Source organism: Emys orbicularis, chromosome 1, assembly GCF_028017835.1.
Source record: "Emys orbicularis isolate rEmyOrb1 chromosome 1, rEmyOrb1.hap1, whole genome shotgun sequence".
In the NCBI taxonomy this organism is placed as follows: domain Eukaryota; kingdom Metazoa; phylum Chordata; order Testudines; family Emydidae; genus Emys; species Emys orbicularis.
Window position 1 is genome coordinate 151,701,144 of NC_088683.1, and position 19,956 is coordinate 151,721,099.

The 19,956-nt window shown below is 43.8% G+C and overlaps 1 protein-coding gene across 1 annotated transcript; it reads right to left on the reverse strand.

Annotated features, from left to right (window-relative positions):
- Nucleotides 1-1,774: 1,774 nt before the first annotated feature.
- GSTK1 (glutathione S-transferase kappa 1) lies at nucleotides 1,775-19,065 on the reverse strand. The gene is made up of 8 exons (XM_065401798.1): nucleotides 18,869-19,065; nucleotides 15,947-16,028; nucleotides 14,967-15,095; nucleotides 9,448-9,548; nucleotides 9,005-9,040; nucleotides 5,420-5,536; nucleotides 4,760-4,853; nucleotides 1,775-2,550 (listed from the first exon to the last, which is right to left on the reverse strand). The coding sequence occupies exons 1-8, from the start codon at nucleotides 18,959-18,961 to the stop codon at nucleotides 2,501-2,503; spliced, it is 702 nt and encodes a 233-aa protein (XP_065257870.1). The 5' UTR covers nucleotides 18,962-19,065; the 3' UTR covers nucleotides 1,775-2,500.
- Between the last annotated feature and the right edge of the window lie 891 nt (nucleotides 19,066-19,956).

A 19,956-nucleotide genomic window follows, 5' to 3' on the forward strand; every position in this document is an offset into this window, starting at 1 on the left:
GCTGAAGTGAAGGGCCTGGCTACTCCTTACCTTAGAGATTCAGAGGAGAAAAGCTGGATTCCCAAGACTGCTGGCCCTTCTGCTTCCTCCAGTGATGGTTGTGTCAAAAGCAACCAGAAAACCAACCACGAAACCAAATGTGGCATTAATTCATTCAAGTATATCATTCCAGCTCAGCCACCTCTGGGGCCAGGAACAAGCTATTCCACTAGGGGATTTCCATCCACCAGTGGAGGAGAGAGCGTGAAAAGGGAGCACTTTCAGTTTGTTTTTATTCCTGGTATAAAACTTTCCCCATTGAGTCCAGTGCAGAAGGGTTCAGATAGCCTGTTCATGGTCTTCTCTTCTTGGGAAGGCAGCACTTAAGAGTCCATTCTTGAGGAGGCAGAGAAATCCAGTTCACGATTGCTGCCCCATGAATTGACATGGAATTTGCCATTGACCTCCAAGGTCATTACTGTAACCCTGTCATTAAAGAGAGGCCCAGGCCCTGAACCCATTGAGGGCTATGCCTGTCCCCTCAGAATGTGTGTACATGAAGGTCTCTCCTTCCCCCATCTTTCATCACACTGCAAACTTAGTGTAGGAAACACTGTCCCGTTAGGTGTCATTCTTTTTACAGTAACTGATGAGTTCCCCAGCCTTGTCCTTGAGGATTTCATTTTCCCTCTGTATCGTCTCCCTTTTCTCTCTCTGCCCTCCGCTCTCTGTACCCTGCAGTAGAAGGATGTGTAAATGTGAATCTCTGACCCTCGCTCCATGCTTGTGGTGTCTGTGTGGCATCTTGGCTTGCAATAAAAGGAGATTGTGACCAACCGACCCTGGGTGCTGTGAGGCTGTTGCGCTCATCTTCACGCTACAGTCCTCTAGAAATGCTCATGATGCTAGGCCAGTGTTTATTTTGTTGTCAATGCGGGGGGGAGGGGGGAAGACAGGTGTGAAAGGAGGAGAGAACGAGAGCTTGCTCTACCCACGGAAGGTGACTTCTCACAGTGCTAGTCCCCAATTCCAAAGCAACAGTCTTTCCCCAACCCTGGTATGTGTCCCGTCCCCCAGATTGCCCAGGAGATAGAAAAATCAGTCACCCAGGCTGTTCTGGCTCCCAGCCAAGTCACACTCATGCCAGGGAGAACTGTCTCCTAGCCCAAACATGTTCAGCCAAGGAGGTGGTGACTCCTAGAGTTGAGATACTTAACATATCTCCCTAACCAAGCTGCTAGGAGTTCTCTCTGCCAGCCAAGACACTAGCACAGCTCTTACTTCAGCACAAGCACAGCCCCACCCATCAAGGCTTCTTCCAGCTTAGCCCCTACTGGGGGTGACTGTGTTACCTGGGAAAGTAATAGAAATAATCATGTCAGTCTTCAGTCCCTGCTTTTCTCTTCCCCTCACACACAGAGGTACAACATGGGACAATAGGCCAGCGTTGTGTTCGTTTATACCAGCTACTGGGGTACTGTTCAGGCAGAATTCCAAGTTAAATGGCCCAAGAGTCTGACCTGATATGGCAGACAGACAAGTCCCTGTGCCACTTGAGCTATCGGTCTGTTCTGATATAGAGACCTAGATATTGCTGTATTTGTTTCTTATTTTGTGAGGCTCCTACTTATTTTGTGCATTGTACGGGCACCTAACTCGGGGCTGAGAATTCCACTAGGCTGCAGGGATCTAGCTCAAATGTCATTTTTCAGAGTAGAATAAACTGCACTTTGGGGGGGGGGGGGCGGGAAATAATCAGCCAGTGTGTCCCCACAATGCAAAATGTCCAGGCTAACAGTCAGATGAAATTTATTCCAAGTGCAGGATTCAGATAATATGAGAGAGAGAATTACATTATACGACAACCAAAGAGGCATTCAAAGTGCAGGGCAATGCAGGGATAATGAGGGGACTGGCAATATGGGCTGAGCTGCAAGGCACTGACACAGACAGGACTCAGACCCTGCTCTGAGCTCTCAGCCTGAAAACAATTTCCTGTAGCCAGGTCAGGAGTTTTTGCATATATAAAAAACTTACAGCTGTAGTTCCCTTAGCAGTTCCCACTGATCACCAAATACTGCCCACTTTGGGTAGATTGAGACAAAAAACCTGACAAGCATTTACACTTCACAGGGTGAAACAAATTCAGTCATTCTCAGCAGCGCGCTTCCAGACTGCAGACCACAAGTGAGACAAGATTTCAATCACCCTTATCAGCCAGCTAGAGCTCTGCCATTGCCCATGACCCTGTATTAACATTTCACTCACCAAAGTGTCACCACGTCCCCATCCTGCCTGGAAAAAATCTATCTGTATTGTGAAAAAAGTGAAAAATCAGTCTCAGTCTATCACGGGGACTGGAGTAGAACTGGAATCCTGACAGAGGATTCCAGGGGAACATCACTGCTCTCCTCGCAGCCCCTCTGGGACCCTAGATGCCACTTCTCAGGCATGGACGTTACTGCTTCATTCAAATTTTAGTGACTTATTTTCTTCTTGTTTCATATTGCAGCTGAATTTCTCACATCCTGGGTTTTGAAGCTGCAGGAACTGGTCCCAGCCATTTCTCTCCTGTAAGAAAAGCTAACAAATTAAATCCTGATACTGGGGGTGGGTTGCAGGGTAAGGCTGCCCTTCCCCCTCATGGAATGGGTATTTGTGCTGAAATGGGAATATAATTAATGGGACACAGAGCTTTTCACATCTAGGCTACTGGACTCTGCTAGCTGAGATGTACTGCTCAGCACCAAAGATTAGCTTGAATTTTAAAATCTGCTCACAGATCTGGGGGTTAAGGATGAGCTATGGAGTCTGTAATCAAGCCTGGCATCCCTTAGCCAGTTTCCTCACAGGGCTAGGTCAAAAAGGGATCATGAACTCATTTCCCATGACTGACACGCCACTCCCCAAACACTGCCAAATCTGAGGTTGAAATTCAGTTTCCTTTTTTCTGGCTCATCCAACAGTGGGTAATGTTGTTTTTAACAGTCACCACAACCTAAGCCAGTACTCTTAATTAAAATCAAAGTTATTTTAGAACAAAAATTTAAAAAGAAATCACAAAACTATAAGCTAAGCAGAATACACATCCAGCTGGACTGTCTGCTATGGAAATGTAACTAGAACCCCTCTCAGCTTAGTTATAGTAGGATTATGAAGTCCTGGTAGTAGTAGGTCTCCATTGTAATCCTGAATTTGTTCTCTTTCTCCTTGCTAAAATCCATAAACAAGTTTTAGGCTGATTTCCCTTTACTAGGGTAGGTCTAGGATTGAGGTATGTTTTTCTGTCAGATTTGAAATGAGTTGGACAGCTATTACACCCAATAAATACAGGGTCTCTCCTGAGCTCAATTTTTTCCCTACTTCATACCAAAAAATAAACTTTGCTTGACTTAGTTAGTTGCAATTTACTGTCCAGCACCTACAATTAGTTTTCAAAATTCCGCATTAATCAGCTACAGTAGTGTGAGAATGGCACCTCTGAGATTCCAACAGTCTTAAAACAGGACATCAGGTGACTGGGAAGGCTTCAATTTATTTATTTATTTATTTTTAATAAAAGGCTGGATCTTTAGCTGGGGATTTACCCCATAGTGTGTAGCTGCACCATTTACAGCAGCTGGTTGTCAGTCTCCAGACATTCTGCCAGCAGAGAGAGAGCTCAACATGTAACCTCATCACTGGGGAGGGGGCTGGCGAGGGGAAAAGGAGCATTTGCCACCGAAGTGGAGTTAATCAGACAAGCATGCCTTCTTTTACAGTGGTAACTAAGGAGGATGTTACACAACTTCTACTAATGTGAAACATTGTAAAATCAGCTGATCTGGATGATTTGCAACCAAGAGTTTTATAAGAGCTTATCAATGCGCTCTTTGGTCCACTGACGTTAATTTTTAAGAACCCTAGGAAAACTAGAAAGGGACAGAAGTGGAAGAAAGCCACTGTCAGACCAATACTTAAATGGGGTAAATAGGATGACCTGGATAATTAAGGGCTACTCAGCCTAACAAAGCCCAGGCAAAAATAATGGAGCATCCTGTCAAACAAATTTTATATAATTCTTTGAAATGATTTCATGTCTGGTAGATAAAGGTAACTGTGGAGACGTGGAGACGCAAGACATTTGAATTAATACCGCCTGATATTCTGATTCAAACATGAGTGCTATTCAAAATCAATATGGCTCAATGGGTTAAAAGCTGGGTAACTGACAGGTTTCAACATGTAGTTACTAACTGAGACTTAAGTACTTGGGGTGCCTTCACTGGGCTCCTTCAGGGATCAGTTCTTGGTCTAATATGATTTAATATTTTGATCAATGATCTGGAAGAAAGTGTAAAATAATTGGTAATGTGCAGATGATACAAAGATATAGCTCTCCCTTCCCCTGGCCCAAGAGGGAAGGAGATTCTGAGTCTTTGAGTATGTCTACACTGCAATTAGACATTCACGGCTGACCTATGCCACCTGACTAGGGTTCAGGTTAAGCACTGTTTAATTGTGGTGCAGACATTTGGGCTTGGGCTACAGCCCAAGGTCTGGGACCTCCCCCTTTGCAGGTTCCTAGAGCCTGGGCTCCAGTCCGAGCCCGAATGTCTACACTGTAATTAAACTGCCCCTTAGCCTGAGCCAGCTGGCACATGCCAGCCACGGGTTTTTAACTGTAGTGTAGATATACCCCCAGAGTGTTAATTTGTTTGTCACATTACACATCCCATTAGAGCAGATGGATAATTACCAGGGAGAAAAAATAGAAGGAAACCTTACTAGAAACACTCACCTATAACATTGCCCAGTAGCTCTAAACGATCAGAGCCAAAGAAGAGGTGAGCTTCACCATTAACATGGGCCACAACTGCTGGCATTCCAAATGCCTAATGCCCCCAGGGAGACAAAACAGGGAGAGTCACAAAGAGATGAATAAGCACAAGACCAGTTCTAAGAGAAACTTTTACAAAGAACAACTGTATCACTTTTCTTCCTCCCTCGCACTCTCACTTTCTTTTTCCCTTTACCTTTTCTTCTTTCTCTATCTCAAATCTGGGTCCCATGCACCAAGCCTGGATTCTGCAGAACTCTTATGACCCTGTCATCCCATGGGACTGAGCGAAAAGGAATCAGAATCGAACCAGGGCTTCATGCATGGTAGTGGAGAGCAGTGACCCCAGGCACTAGCTCTGGTCTCTGGCACACCGGTCCCCTGACACCTCCCTTGGAATGTGCCAGGAATCAAACCTGGGTTTCCCAAAAGATAGTTTCCTGCACTAATACTCAGGGTATTGAGCTGGCTTGCAAGATGTGTTTAAAATACAAAAAAGTCTGAGAGCAATGGGATCCTTGTGTATACTGATCTACCCTTTCATCCTGCCTTGACCCACAATATCACTGCTGGGAAAGGAACACACAGATCTAACCCCACGTGGCAATGGGAGCGTCTCACCCCATATTTCAGTGCCTCCTCTGTTGTCTCCTTCAGACGATTCTTCACCTCAGGGGTCAAGGTCATTGCCAGTAGCTTCTGGGCCAGCGCTGAGGGTAGCCCAGCCTCCTCAGCAGCCTGAGGAGACAGACAGACAGAAAATAAGAACAGCCACTGTTATCATGATAGTTACATAATAATTACATGCAGCTTCATTGCTTGAAGGTCTGTTGTCAAACGATAACAAAATACTCCTCCTAGGACATTTCTCTGGCAGGACAGTCTGGCCTACTTTCTCCCATTGCCTGGTTATATCACCTATTCTGAGTGACTTCTGAATATGAAGCTGAAGGGATATCACCTCCCAGGCTCAAAATATGCAGCTCTTGTTAGGTGGGCTTTCAATTAGCTAGCAAAAGGGGGAAAGGGAGTTTATGCTTAGTTCAAGTTAACTCTTTCAACATATGAACTAAGACAGATGAAGTGCTGTAGTGGAAAAGAAGATGAAGAGTATTAATGTATTAAAGTGTCTAAACAGTATTGGAAGGAGCCTGCCAAACACAGCAATAGAGGAACAAGGAGTGACACTGCATGACAGAGACCAAACTCAGTAAGCCTAACTGGAAGTTGGTGGGTGATCTTCAGAACTGGAATGTTGGTACAGAAGGGCAGCGCGTGTTCTACTTCATTGGAGATAAAAAGAGGCTCTTCATCCCTTGTTGAACTTCTCAACCTTCAAATCTGCCACTGTGTGATGCCAACAATCAAAATGTGAGACATAGGGCCCAAATGTGGGACACACGTATCTTACTGTGTCACACCATAATGTACAGATTATAAAGATCTTTACTATAAAATCTCCCTGTGTCAATGAAAGAACCCCATTTTAAAAAAAAGAAAAGAACAAATTCTCACATGTAACCAAAAAGTCCACAAAATGGACCATCAGCAGGGTTGAACCTGGACATTCAGGTCTTGTCTATACAAATAAGCTGCACCAGGTGAATGTAAATTGGTTTGTAAACCAATGTAGTAAAACTGGTGCAACTCCTCGCTCTGGGGACACTTATTTCATTCTGAGAGTCGCTTGTTTCCGTTTAGCTTAAACCTGTTCCCAATCAATTAATGCTAAACCAAAAAAAAAAAAAAACCTGCTCCCAAACCAAAATAAGTGTCTAGACAGGGGTTTGCTCCAATTTAGCTACTTTATTTTAAATTCACACCTTATATTTAACTGGTGCAACTTTCTCACATAGTTAAAGCCTCAGTTCAACAGCACATAGCTTTACCGCTTGAGCTACAGGAGTAACTGCTAACTACTATGTGGACCAGCCACTGAGGGTACGTCTACACTACCTGCTGGATCGGCGGGTAGCGATCGATCTATCGGGGATTGATTTATTGCGTGTAGTGGAGACACGATAAATCGATCCCTGATCGCTCTCCCGTCGACTGCTGAACTCCAGCAGTGCGAGAGGCAGAAGCAAAGTCAACGGGGGAGCCGCGGCCGTCGATCCAGCGCCACGAGGGCGCGAAGTAAGTAATTTTAATTCGCTCTAAGATATGTCGACTTCAGCTACTCTATTCTCATAGCTGAAGTTGCATATCTTAGATCGACACCCCTCCCCCCCCAGTGTAGACCAGGCCTAAGAGGGGCCTTGACACATCTTTTCCCAGTGGATTCACATTTGCTAGGAAGTAGACTATGCGAGAGCTGAGGTTCTGAGTTCTAGCTCAGGTCTAAGAGGGGAGGAGGGTCAGAGGGATTACAGACAGGACAAGCCAAAGAACATATACCTAGAATATTTATTTTGAAAGGTAGTGTGACTGCGTGGCTAAGGGCTGGTCTACATTGCCAAGTTTTTTGACCAAAAGGCAGCTTTTGGCGATGAAACAACAGAGGTGTACATACTGCAAAGCCACTTTTTGAGACAAAACTCAGTTGCAGCACTTCAATAAAACCACCTAGATGAGAGTGATGAGGCTTTTTGCGCAAAGGTTTTATCGCCGAAGTGCCAGTGTAAACACCTTGCTTGCTTTTATCGCTGTAATTGGCCTCCGGAGGTGTCCCACAATGCCTGAAGTAACTGCTCTGCTCATTGTTTTGAACTCAGTAGCCCTGCAGGCATGCACCCCGCCCCTTTCAAAGCTCCGTTCTGACAACCAGCACGCTGTGCTGCTCTGCTCCAGGGAAACAAAGAGCAAATCATTAACATGGAATGCTCCTGCTGTCTCCCACACTAAACACAGAGGCAGGCAGGCAGGGTTGGGTGTGTCTCTGTGTGTCCCAGAGCGGGAGGCGGGGCTGATGTTGGGTTTCCCCCTCCCCCAGGACTGGTTGCTTCTGGCGGCTGTCTGAATTTACGAGACAGCATGCGGATACACTCACTCTGCCCCAACACACACACACACACACACACACCCCACCTTCCACACTTCAGTTGAAAAGTGACTGGCAACCTATTAGGATGCCTATGGAATAATGGGCTTGAGAAACCTGCATCATGTGACACTGTACCTGCCCCATGAGGCACTGCAAACCCTTCCCAAAGCACCCAGCCATTTGCACAGTGGGATAGCTACCCACAGTGCACTGCTCTCGTCTTTGCAAGAGCTGCTAGTTTGGATGCGCTCCAGCGACACAAGGAGCACAGTGTGGACATGCAACAGCGGTTTAATGAAAGCGCTTAAATAAAAGTGGCATAACTTTTGGTGAAAAAACTTGGCAGTGTAGACATAGCTTAAGACTTTCAGAGATATGGATTCTCATGCTAACACTGCCTAAAATAATCTTGTGCAACCTCTCTGCTTTGCGATATACTGATGAAAAGTGCTATATAAAATTAGTAGTAGTAGTAATAATAGTATTTGTAAAATTAAGGTGGGGGCTAATACTTGGCTACCATCTAGGGCTAGAATATGAGATCCTAGTTTGGGATCAAATTGGAACTGTGGCCTTGATTTGGCCTCAAACACAAACCCCAAAACTAATCGTGGTTCAAATCTGAACACTGTCTTCTGCCTATCTCTGCATTATAGCCAGAGATCTAACAAGCAGAAGAGGCAGGATGCAGACAGTGGAACTGAGGAAAAGAAGAACGGACACTATTCCAAAGCAACTTCAAAGAAAGGCACACCATCACTGTCCCCTCCACAATCTGCCTTCAGAATCAAATTTTAACTCAAGTTAAAAGCCTTTTATAGAAGCAAACCCATCCCCTTCCCTGAGCTCACTCTTGAACATTGCTCCTGGCTTTATTACTGTTAATTAAAATATAATTAATAGTGTATCCACTGCCTATTCTGGGGCATCCTGCTAGGGAAGGCACCGTGACCTAAATATCCACCATAGGCCTGGCAATAAAATGCACCAAAGTTACTTGGGAAATTACCCCCACATTTCCACAGACTTGGGGGATTGGAGTCACTGACATGGGAGTCATATTTTCCCTAAGGGAATTTCCTGATAACTCCAAATGATCCCTTAAAAAATCCACAGCCAGTGAAAATTATTTAAGTTGCCTCCTTAGACGGTAACCCTAAGACCCACATCCAATAAATCACAGCAAATGAATATAGAAGCAGTAGTAACAGGGAGAAACTTACTACCAATATACTCTCTGGTTGGGTGATATCTTCATCCTGGTGAGAGGAGGAGGAGGAAATCAAATGGTTAAATGTTTATGAACAAGATGCTGAATCTACAAAGAGAAGTTCTCACAGTGACCCTGTCTTCCTGCAGGGACGTAGTCAGAAAAGCTCAGCTGAGGACCGGGATCCCATTGGAGAATTTCCCACAGGAAAGAGGAAAAGATCCCATTCACCCAAACTGGAACTGGATTATGTGGACTCTGGAATTAACTATTGGTGCAGCAGCCAAACAATGAAAGGAACAGAAGAAGCTGAAATTGACTTGGAATGTAGTGCTTTCCTTGGATTGGACCCTGAACCACAGATTTCAATCCTCCTACTACATGTTTGACTGAGGGCAGAGGAGGGGCAGGAAGATGGGGACAGGAGCTGGATGGGGGATATGCATAAGTACTCACCCGGAACCAGATGCGCATCCAGAGCTCTCTGGACACAGGCTCCAGGAACTGTGGCTGTATCATATCCACGGCTGTGATAAAGCGCATGGCAGAAAGGCTGCCTGGGTTTGGTGTGAAAGACAGAAAGACACATTGAGGAGGCATAGGAACAGCATCAACCAATGAAGTCTGCACTAATGTCACACCAGGACAGGGCTTTTAGTCTGCCACTGCTCTGGGAATATCCCCAAGGTGTAGAGGTCATTAATGAAACTCTTGCCAATGTTCATAAGAAGACTACTTCTGTATGGGATTTCCTTGGGACTGTCCCAGGGAGTTAGCTACTTAAGCCTGCAGCAGGGTCTAAACAGGGAGAGGGTTCTCTAGGAAAGGGACTTAGTTGGGATTCACCTATGGGAATGGCTTGCTAAACAGTCTGCACTGGTCTCAGATGGAGAGTGGACTCTAAGTTTGTTATGGCCAAAAACATCATGGGCCAAACTTTCAAGAGTTGCTTCTAGTTCTGGGGCCTCCAACATTGGAAGCCCAACTAGAGACAAGTAGGACCTGATATTCAGAGGTGCTCAAAACCCTCAATTCCACTGATTTTAACCAGAATTGTGGGTGCTCAGCTTCTCTGCACATTAGGCACTAGCTCACTAATAACTTGAAATCTGCTATGTGCAGTTCATACAAGTGCTAAGAAGTAGCAGTATTAATATCTTGAACACTAGTTATATTTGTGGATGTCCAATGTTCAGTGGCACCAGTCCTTGGGGTCTTAACCCTATTAGTGCAGGTCAAACTATTCATTGCCAGTAATACTTGTTTTGAATTCAGCCCCATTTCTGTTGCGTGACTCATTCAAGAACCCATCCTGATTCCCACTGATCTATTCATTATTTCTAAATAATCAATAAACTTGATGAAGAATGTTCAGCCTATGGAGGGTTGTTGTGAACTGTTCACTTCAGTCAATTGCAATTTGTTTCTGTGTGGTTGGTCACCTAAGTCACATGGAATTGGTTCTGCACTCTGTTTTGATGGAAACTTTTTTTAAAGCAGCAGTATAATAAATAGCCAGGGTGGATAAAAATCAATGACTTTTATTGGGGGGGGAGGAAATCGGATTTTTTATTTAAATCAGATTTTCCTCAAAAAGCATTTTATCTAAATATAGTTTTAAGATATATCTTTGAGCTATAATGTCTCACCATGGAATAGGGATTATAAATTCTATACTTTGAGATAATATATTCATGTAATGTTTAAGAAAAGGTTTGTAAATGAGTTCCAATAGTTCATGGATTAGGGACCCAATTTTATGAGGTTCCAGGGGCTTCTGTATAGATTATTTAGGTTAATCTGTCTATCTACCCAATGGGATTCAGTGCTCAGTCTAGAAGATACCATCAGAGATGCTTCCTTTTGCAGTTCTCAAACTGTGGATTTGTGTTTCCAGAGATAACATGCTTGTTAACAGCAAAAATGTTTTTAAATAATATATAGAGATGAGAAATAAAAGCCCTCAACCCTACTGTCCCTCTGCAAATTTGTGTACACGGAGTCAATCCCTTACCTCTCTCTAAAAGTGCAAAGTTTCAAAAAGTTCAATGGATAGAAGATTGTTGGGGGCGGAATAGATCTGGACAAGGAGAATAAGGCTAGGTCTACACTACCCGTCTGAATCGGCAGGTAGAAATCGATCTCTCGGGGATCGAATTATCGCGTCTTGTCGGGACGCGACAATCGATCCCCGAATCGACGCTCTTACTCCACCAGCGGAGGTAGGAGTAAGCGCCGTCGACGGGGAGCCGCGGAGGTCGATTTTGCCGCCGTCCTCACAGCGGGGTAAGTCGGCTCCGATACGTCGCATTCAGCTACGCTATTCGTGTATCTTAAATTGACCCTCCCCCCCGTAGTGAAGACCTGCCCTAAGTTTAGAGATAAATGTGAGAAGGGAGGGACAGGCAGTAGAAACAAAAGTGAAACTGTTTGAGCAGCATATTCCAGAAGTCTTGAGGTCTTTCTGAGTGTAGCTTTCATTGATTTGAAATCTACCATACCGTTCTCTCACTAGAAGGGAAAACCTATAATGGCAGCAGGCCGTAAAAGAGAGCCAGTTTGGGAATATTTATTTTAATGAAGTTCCTCTACCTGTGGGTAAGACAGGCATGTGTGCAAAATGCAAACAGTGCAACAAATAAATGCAAGACCTAGTTGCTTGAATGAAACAACATCATGAGAAGTGTTCCTTCTCAGGAGGAAGCTGCGTTGAAGAGGATGAAAGGAACATGTCTGAACATGCAGGATCTTCAGGTTGGTAAACTTTTTTATTTCATACTTCTTTCTTAAGAACAGCCTGCCTTCCTTCTGGACTATTCTTGAATTTCCACGTTTGAACAAAAAAATATAGTTGTTACTCTATGGTACTATCATTTTAGATGCAGTTGTGATAAAAAATATATATATATCTGAAATAGGCAGATCTTCCTTTTACAATTTCACCTTTAAAGTAGTACTGAGTGTCAGTGAATGCAATGAGTAATACTAGATGAGCAGTATGGTAATAATTAAATAACTGCGTTGACTTATTTTGTTTAGGAGAATCCATCCTCAACATACAGGATTCTGAAGACTATCCACCTTCAAGATCACCATCATTTTCTATAGTTTCAGAGGTATCTGCCAATGATAATAACAGGAGTACTTGTGGCACCTTAGAGACTAACAAATTTATTAGAGCATAAGCTTTTGTGGGCTACAACCCACTTCTTCGGATGCATATAGAGTGAAAACTCTAATGCCAATGATAGTGTTTCAGTCACATCACGTATATCACATAGCCACAATATATCACCTGTAGCAAAAAGGAAAAAAAAATCCATCATCCAGAAACAACCATAGATAAGTTTGTGATAAGAACCAGCAGATTACAAAAAGAGGTAATTGATGAAAAAATTGCCCAGTTTGTTTATGCAACAAACTCTTATTTCCGTATGATTGAGAACCCACCCTTCATTAACATGGTTCAGTCACTAAGACCAGGATACAGTCCACCCAACAGAGCAGATGTCGCAGGCAAATTGCTGGATAAAGTGTATGAAAGAAATTGAGCAGTGCGCAAAAGGTCTAGAGGGTAAAATTGTTAACCTGAGTCTTGATGGGTGAAGCAATGTCCACAGTTATCCTGTTGTATGTGCTTGTGTGACAACAGAAGAAGGGAATGTCTTCCTTACAGAAACAATTGATACATCAGGAAATGCACACACAGCAGAATACTTACAAGAAGTAGCAGTAAAAGCTATAAGAAACAGCAGGGAGGGAGCGGGGGGGGGGGGGGGGGAAACGTCTAGTACGCAGCTTGGTCACAGACAATGCTGCAAATGTATCCAAAATGATAAGAGATTATTTAGAAGAGAGTCCCAAGCTAATAACATACGGTTGCAGTGCTCATTTGATGCACCTCCTAGCCAAAGACTTCAGTGTTCCAGAAATGAAGGCTAATGTTGTTGAAATTGCAAAATACTTCTGTAACAACCACTTTGCAGCAGCTGCTCTGAAAAAAAAGTGGGAGAGTTAGCTTGGTTCCTCCCACAAGATGTGGGATGGAACTCAGTAGTAGACTGTTTTGAGCACTATATCAAGAACTGGCCTAATTTGATGACAGTTTGTGAACAAAATCGTGAAAAAATAGATGGCACTGTCACAGCCAAAATTCAACACTGGGCTTAAGAGAAATGAACATATGCTGAGTACCCTGAAGCCTATTTCTGCAGCCTTGAACAAAATGCAGGGAAATAGCTGTTTTATTGCTGACGCTGTTGAAATTTAGAAGGAACTGAGTGAGATCTTAAAAAGAGAAATATGCAATGATCGAGTTAAATTACAAGCATTTAAAAAAAAAAAAAAAAAATCTGGACAACCACTATCTCCAGCTCATTTTCTTGCAAATATTCTCAATACTCAGTCCCAGGGTCAAACCTTAAACTGCTGAAGAAGAGGAGTTGGCTATGACATGGACATCCAGCAATCATCCCTCCATAATGCCAACTATAATAAACTTCAGAGCTAAGGGTGAACCATTCAAGAAATATATGTTTTATGATGATGTTTTAAAGAAAGTCACACCGGTGAACTGGTGGAAGTCACTTAAGCACTTGGATTCTGAGACTGTTGAAGGGATAATCTCACTTTTAACAGCAGTAGCTGCTTCTGCCAGTGTAGAAAGAATATTTTCTTCCTTTGGACCAATTCATTCCAAATTGAGAAAACATTCTGGACCTGAAAAAGCAGGAAAGCTTCTTTTTCTGTTCCAGATTATGAACAAACAGGAAAATGAAGGTGAAGACAACCAAGTTAGCTTCAGAAGCCAATATTTTAAGTTTCTCATGTTGACCTGGCTGACATAGTCTAATTTTTGTGTGTTTTTTTTTTTAAATATTTCATTTAACTAAAATAGTTAAAAACAATTTTAACAAAAACAAACCTGATGTTAAAAAACTTGAATGTTCAACTAAATTCAAAAATTCATATGCTTGTTTTGTCAAAATATTATGTGTTTGCTGTTGAAGAAAAAAAAACAACCCAGAAGACATAATGTTGTTTTAGTTAAATAAAACAATGTAAATGTCTGGTGATGTTCTCCTCCTAGTACAGCATGACAAGAAAATCCTCCAAATATTAATGATTAACCTGTTGAATTGGAGATAGTTCACCTCCCAATGACTTCATAAATATCTGCTTCATTTACCAAAGGTAAATGAAATAACCAAACAATCATTCATTTTCTGATATAGCTGTAAAACTAATCTGAAATTTTTTCAAAATAAATCACTTTAAAAATGTATAGTGAGTACCTTCTAAAATTGAAACCTACATCAATCTCTGAGTTGTGAAGAATATGTATCAAGGTTATAACAACCAACAAGAATGCACTTTTATGTAAAAATTCATGATTAAATCAAGTCTTCCTGACTAGTGATTTAAATCAAATCCACCCTGTAAATAACGAAGAACACACTTTCCTGTAATAACTTGTTTGTGTGAATATTTGAGATTTTCAGCATTTGTGAACATTGTCATGAATTTCTGGCAGTCGTCTGAACAGTCACAAATAACATGACCCTGTGAATAGGACTGATCTGAACCCAATGCTTTTATTTGCAAAACGATTTGCTATTTTTAAACACAATCTGTGCCTCATGTAATTCAGTGATGAAAAATATTACAGTGTCAGAGCTTGTGGGCTTGCCTCCTACCTCCTTGCCTCCTACTCTGAGCTGTTCCCCCTCCCAGCTCTGCCAAAGCACCTCAATCACGATCTGCAGAAACTCCTATGCTATCCCACTCTCAGCCCTTTCCCGAGTAGGAATTTCCACTCGTGAAGCTATGCACGGACTTCATACAAATCACAAATGGAGGAAGAAGCAGAGAACATCTAATCTCATTTTCCCCCCTTCAATGTCATGTAAGATTTGGACCCAGATCTCCTTAAGGTGAAAGGTCAACTCACTGACCAAGCAGCCTCCTCTACTTACCTTTTCTGATAATACTCCCAAGGAAATCCTTGGGGATCTGCATTGGGACCTGGTAATATTTTGCCATCCTCTTTATATCCTTCATCATGTATTCCCCACGTTTTGGCACCATCGCTGGGGGCTGGTTACCTTACAGAAAAGGTGAAATTACAAGATGAAGATTCCAGTTATAAGGTAGGCCTGGTCTACACACAAATTTAAACTAGTCTAACTAAAAGTGTAATTTTATATTGATTTAGTAAAACAGTTGCAACTTTGTGTGAGGACACTCTTATATCAGTTTAAACCTGGCTTACTTCAGTTTCACTTGCATCAGTAAATTTGCAGGTGATAAAACGGACATAACCAGTTTTAAACCAATAAGAATGTCCACAAAGGGGTTTGCACCAGCTAAATCAGTTTTTAAAGATAAATAAACTTTTGGGTACAGATAAAGTGCTGTTCCTCACCCTCCTTAATAAAGTGCTTTATGATAATCATTATTCCTATTTTAAAAGTGAGAAACTGAGGCACACCAAGATGAAGTGCTTTGCAATTTCAGTCAAATCAAGTCTCCAACAGAGCCAGAACAGAACTCATAACAGAGCTCTCCTACTAGCGTAATTAAACCACCCCTAACGACCGGCAGTAGCTATGTCTGTGGGAGAGCCGCTCCCGCCAACATAGCACTGTCCACACCAATGCTGTTGTCGGTGAAACTTGTCAGGCAGGGGGGTGTTTTTTTCCTGACCAACAAAAGTGCTAGTGTAGACAAAGCCTTAGATCTCTGAGTAGAATGGCAGGGCTTCAGCAATGCCTGGCTAATGACAGCAGGGAGTCTCAGTGGTCTGTGATATTCCCCATAGCATCCATTTTGGCTCCCCATAGCTCCCTCACAGCAGTGCCCTGCCAGAACCCGAGTGCAAGCCACACTCATAGCCACACTCTGCAGCGGGTTCCAGATGTTCTCTGTTGGGGGTTAGGAGCAGTGGAACACCTACCAGTCTCCTTCATTATGCCTCCAAGGAAAGCAGGACGAAAACGTAACTCAATGCTCCAGTGTTGCCGGTACCGGCAAAGCACCTGCAATGGGACAAATAATAATGGATAAACAACGCCTAAGACCCGCAATGAGGACCAGAGGCCCAGTGCCTGACAGAACCAGGATCTAGGCACTAAAATACATCTATCAGATAAAGCCTGATCTGTCTGAGACCATTAGAAATCAACCCTGGGATCAGCAGGGCAGCTCAGGTCTTCATGCCAGCGATACTGTGGGGAAGGTTTGTAAATTACTACAGAGCGACCAGGGATTAAAATATCAAGCAGCCCTAAGCCCCTGTGAAATGCACTCCAATGATAGCCATGGAGATAAATGTGCCGCTGCACCCAGGTTTCTCTCTGGAGCAGGAAGAAGAAATGACACATCAGATTTATTTATTTCTTTTAAATCAGGAAAATAATAGCATCTCCCCTTTCTTTAAGCACTTCATGAGTATAAATGAGATCTATTTCCTCTGGGCCTGTCTCCCAGAACAACTCTGTCTATTGCTGCTCTAATCTATTTCATCCAGGACAAGATGAGGATATAGATGCTATAGGATCCAGCTATGGAGTCATGTGATAAAATGAGAATCTCAATTTTTATTTTAAAAAGTGTGTAATGTGATGCCCCAGGTATGTCACTGGCAGTGGAGACTGAACCCAGGCTAGTTGGATCTATTGCTTGAGACATAACTAATAGCTCAAAAGCTGTAAACAATATATAAACTTATCAGTGGTCCAGCCACTAGAGAGAGAGCGCAACACTTAGGCCATGTCTACACTACCACTTTTATCAGTATAACTTATGTCGCTCAGGGTTGTGAAAAAAACAACCACCATGACCCCTGAGCAACATAAGTTACACTGACAGAACTGCCAGTGTGGACAAGCGCTATGTCGGCGGGAGAGCCGACATTACTACTGCTGCTCATGGAAGTGATTTTATTATGGTGACAGGAGAGCTCTCTCCCGCCAGCATAGAGCAGCTACACAACTGATCTTACTGTAGTGCAGTTGCATTGGTACAGCTTTGCCACTGTAAGCTTGCTAATGTAGGCGTGGTCTAACTGTGGGTTACAAATTGGTCTCTCCCTCATAGACACATGTAATGCAATGATAACAGCATACAGAGAGTTTGAAATAATAGCTTCAAAAGGTGTGAACTGCCGTTGCATCTTAAATATGAAGCTTGCTCCCACCTCTAGGGGGGATGGGGCACGGAAATAAGGGTGGGGCCATGGCATAAGGGTAGAACCACGAAGGACCACTTGTGAAGTCTATCTGCAGCCTCAGATTGATATTAAAACCAAGGCAAAATTAAGGCATTTTCATGGTAGCAACATACATGCCACCCAAAGCACACGAATAAAAAAAAAAAATCCTGAGATTTTTGGAAACACCACCATTGGTCTTGAGAAATTCCTGAAAAACCAGAGGTTAGTCAGGTATGATGTCAATGTGTGTATCCCTAAAGTCAAATAGAGTGGGTTGAAATTTTCCATTTGAAATGTTGACAAAAAAGGCCATTTAAAAAAAATGAAAGTTACTGCAATTTTTTTTTGTTGCAATTTTCAATTTTTGACAAAAGTGAGACTTTTTTGGCTTTGTTGTTAACATTTGTTTCCTTGCCCCTTTCTCCTCTCCTTTCCTCCCACTTTCATTGGCCAAAATGGAAACAGGAAATAGTTGAGAGAAATGGGGGAAAACACAAACTAAAAAGTTTGTTTACAACATTTTCAACCAACCAAAAACAACAAAGACAACCCCCTCCCAAAACCTGGTTCCTCTTCAAAATGTGTGGAATGAAAATTGTTTCAAATTAAAAAAAATATTAGCATGTTCCAGCTAGCTTTAGGCATAAGGCCCAGGCTCCTCATGTTCCTGAAACGATATTGATTTCACTGGGATTCCATGGGGCAGAATTTAGTCCAAAGGCCATGTGTAATTAAGATTAAGATCAGGCTCATAACCTATACTCCAGTTTCAGAGTAGCAGCCGTGTTAGTCTGTATCCGCAAAAATAACAGGAGTACTTGTGGCACCTTAGAGACTAACAAATTTATTAGAGCATAAGCTTTCGTGGGCTACAACCCACTTCTTCGGATGCTAAGGTGCCACAAGTACTCCTGTTATTTTTGCCTATACTCCAGTAATAACTGTAGAACAGGGGAGGGGATAGCTCAGTGGTTTGAGCATTGGCCTGCTAAACCCAGGGTTATAAACTCAATCCTTGAGGGGGCTATTTAGGCATCTGGGGCAAAAATCTGTCTGGGGATTAGTCCTGCTTTGAGCAGGGGGTTGGACTAGATGACCTCCTGAGGTCCCTTCCAACCCTGAAAGTCTATGATTCTATGAATCTTCTCTAAAGCATAATGACTAACTTTCTCCACTGAATAGTCAGCACCTTTCACTGGCTTTTATCCAATTGTACTAACTTCAGTTGTTCCAGGCAAGGCAACACAGTCAGTATGAGAACACAAACATACCTCTATAAAAGAAAATAGATGTAATCCTGTATGAAACAAACTAAGCGAGAGCTGGCCAACAGAGGCCCTTTAAATGACCAGCTGCAAGTACCCACAGGTAGGAGCTGTGACCTTGCAAACTATTCTTACTATAAACACTTCTGGCTGAAGAGGAGCACGGGGGTGGGGGAGAAATGATCTCCCATTTCTACAGCCTGCTGCCAGCCAGGGAAAAATTCAGCAATGACATGGAGGGGAAGCACCTGACATAAGGCAGGTCCTGGGGGCTCGGAGACTCAGGAAACACCGGGGATTTCCTAGGACTTCCACAGGCCTAAAGTCTATTCCTCCCAGCCCCTACTGCCCTCATCCCCCTTCCTGCATTTCTCTCTGTCTGTGCCTCTCCCCCCCTCACCTCGAATCCAAGCCAGGAATACGGAGACACCACGTCATAGAAGATTTCCACCAGTTTCTTGCTGCCACCGAAGCCTCCCCCTGCTGCTGCCATTGCCCTCTCTCTGCCCTTACTTCTACTTACGATTTGCTGCCTCCTCTTTGGAGGGGTTTAAAAGGATTAAGGGGGGCAAATCGCAACGGGGGGGCTGTCAGGGTCTGAACAGAGGGCAGAAATTTACTAGCCTGGGGGGATCAAGCTACTGTAGGTAGCGGCAGAAGAGGGGCTGAAGGGGAAAAATCGGGGGTGGGGGGTAGGAGCCGGGGTTAAGCCTGGGGGGAAGACGCTGCCAGACCCCGTGCGGGGACAAAACCCCCGTTTAGGGAGGGGAAGAGGGGGGAACAGTGACCCCGTGGGATGAGCCGCTCGCTGGTGTAGGGGGTGCAGAGGCTGTTTTCGTTCTGCTCACAGGGACGCTGCATGTCAGCCCCGGAGCAGAGGGCGGTTTCCTGGGACTGGGGTCTTAAAGGCACAGGCCTTTAATTCCTAGCCTGTCAAGCTCCTCTCTATCATATACAAGTGCTGCGGGGCTACGTTACTGCTCCAGCCAGGAGACTGAATGCGGTGAAATATTGTACTCCCTCCCTCCCTCAAACTCTGCATCTCACATTTTGAGTATGTAAAAGAGTCTTTTATCAGTTTCTATGTCTATATGAAATCACTGCAGCTCCTTTCTCTTATACAACGTGCTGAGTTGCTAACTCCCTCCCAGAGCCCACATGGCTGCACCCCCTCCTGTACTCCAAGCCCCTGCTCCAGGGCAGAGCCTGCACCCCTCACTCAAACTCCCCATAGCCTGCAACCCTCCTGCACCCCAACTCCATCCCAGAGCCTGCACCCCAAAAAGGGCTGGATAAACCTTTTGTGGGCCCGGTGCTAAACATATTTGTGGGGTCCCATGGGGGAAATGGGGACATGGGGCAGGGAGGCAGAGTCCTCAGAGCGAGGGGCTGGCTGGGGGCAATGGGAGATGGGTCATGGCACGGCAGGGACAGCCCCGCTCCACCCAGCCCAGTATAAGGGCGCTGTTTACAAACCGGGAGCTGCCA

What these genes read in the sequence shown, in the direction of transcription:
- GSTK1 (XM_065401798.1), bottom strand. Translation starts at nt 18,961, where the DNA reads ATGGCAGCAGCAGGGGGAGGCTTCGGTGGCAGCAAGAAACTGGTGGAA. An exon ending in TGGGAGTATTATCAGAAAAG is followed by an intron (nt 9,549 to 14,966) that starts GTAAGTAGAGGA and finishes CACCAAACCCAG; the next exon opens with GCAGCCTTTCTGCCATGCGC. An exon ending in AGGAGGCACTGAAATATGGG is followed by an intron (nt 4,854 to 5,419) that starts GTGAGACGCTCC and finishes TGGGGGCATTAG; the next exon opens with GCATTTGGAATGCCAGCAGT.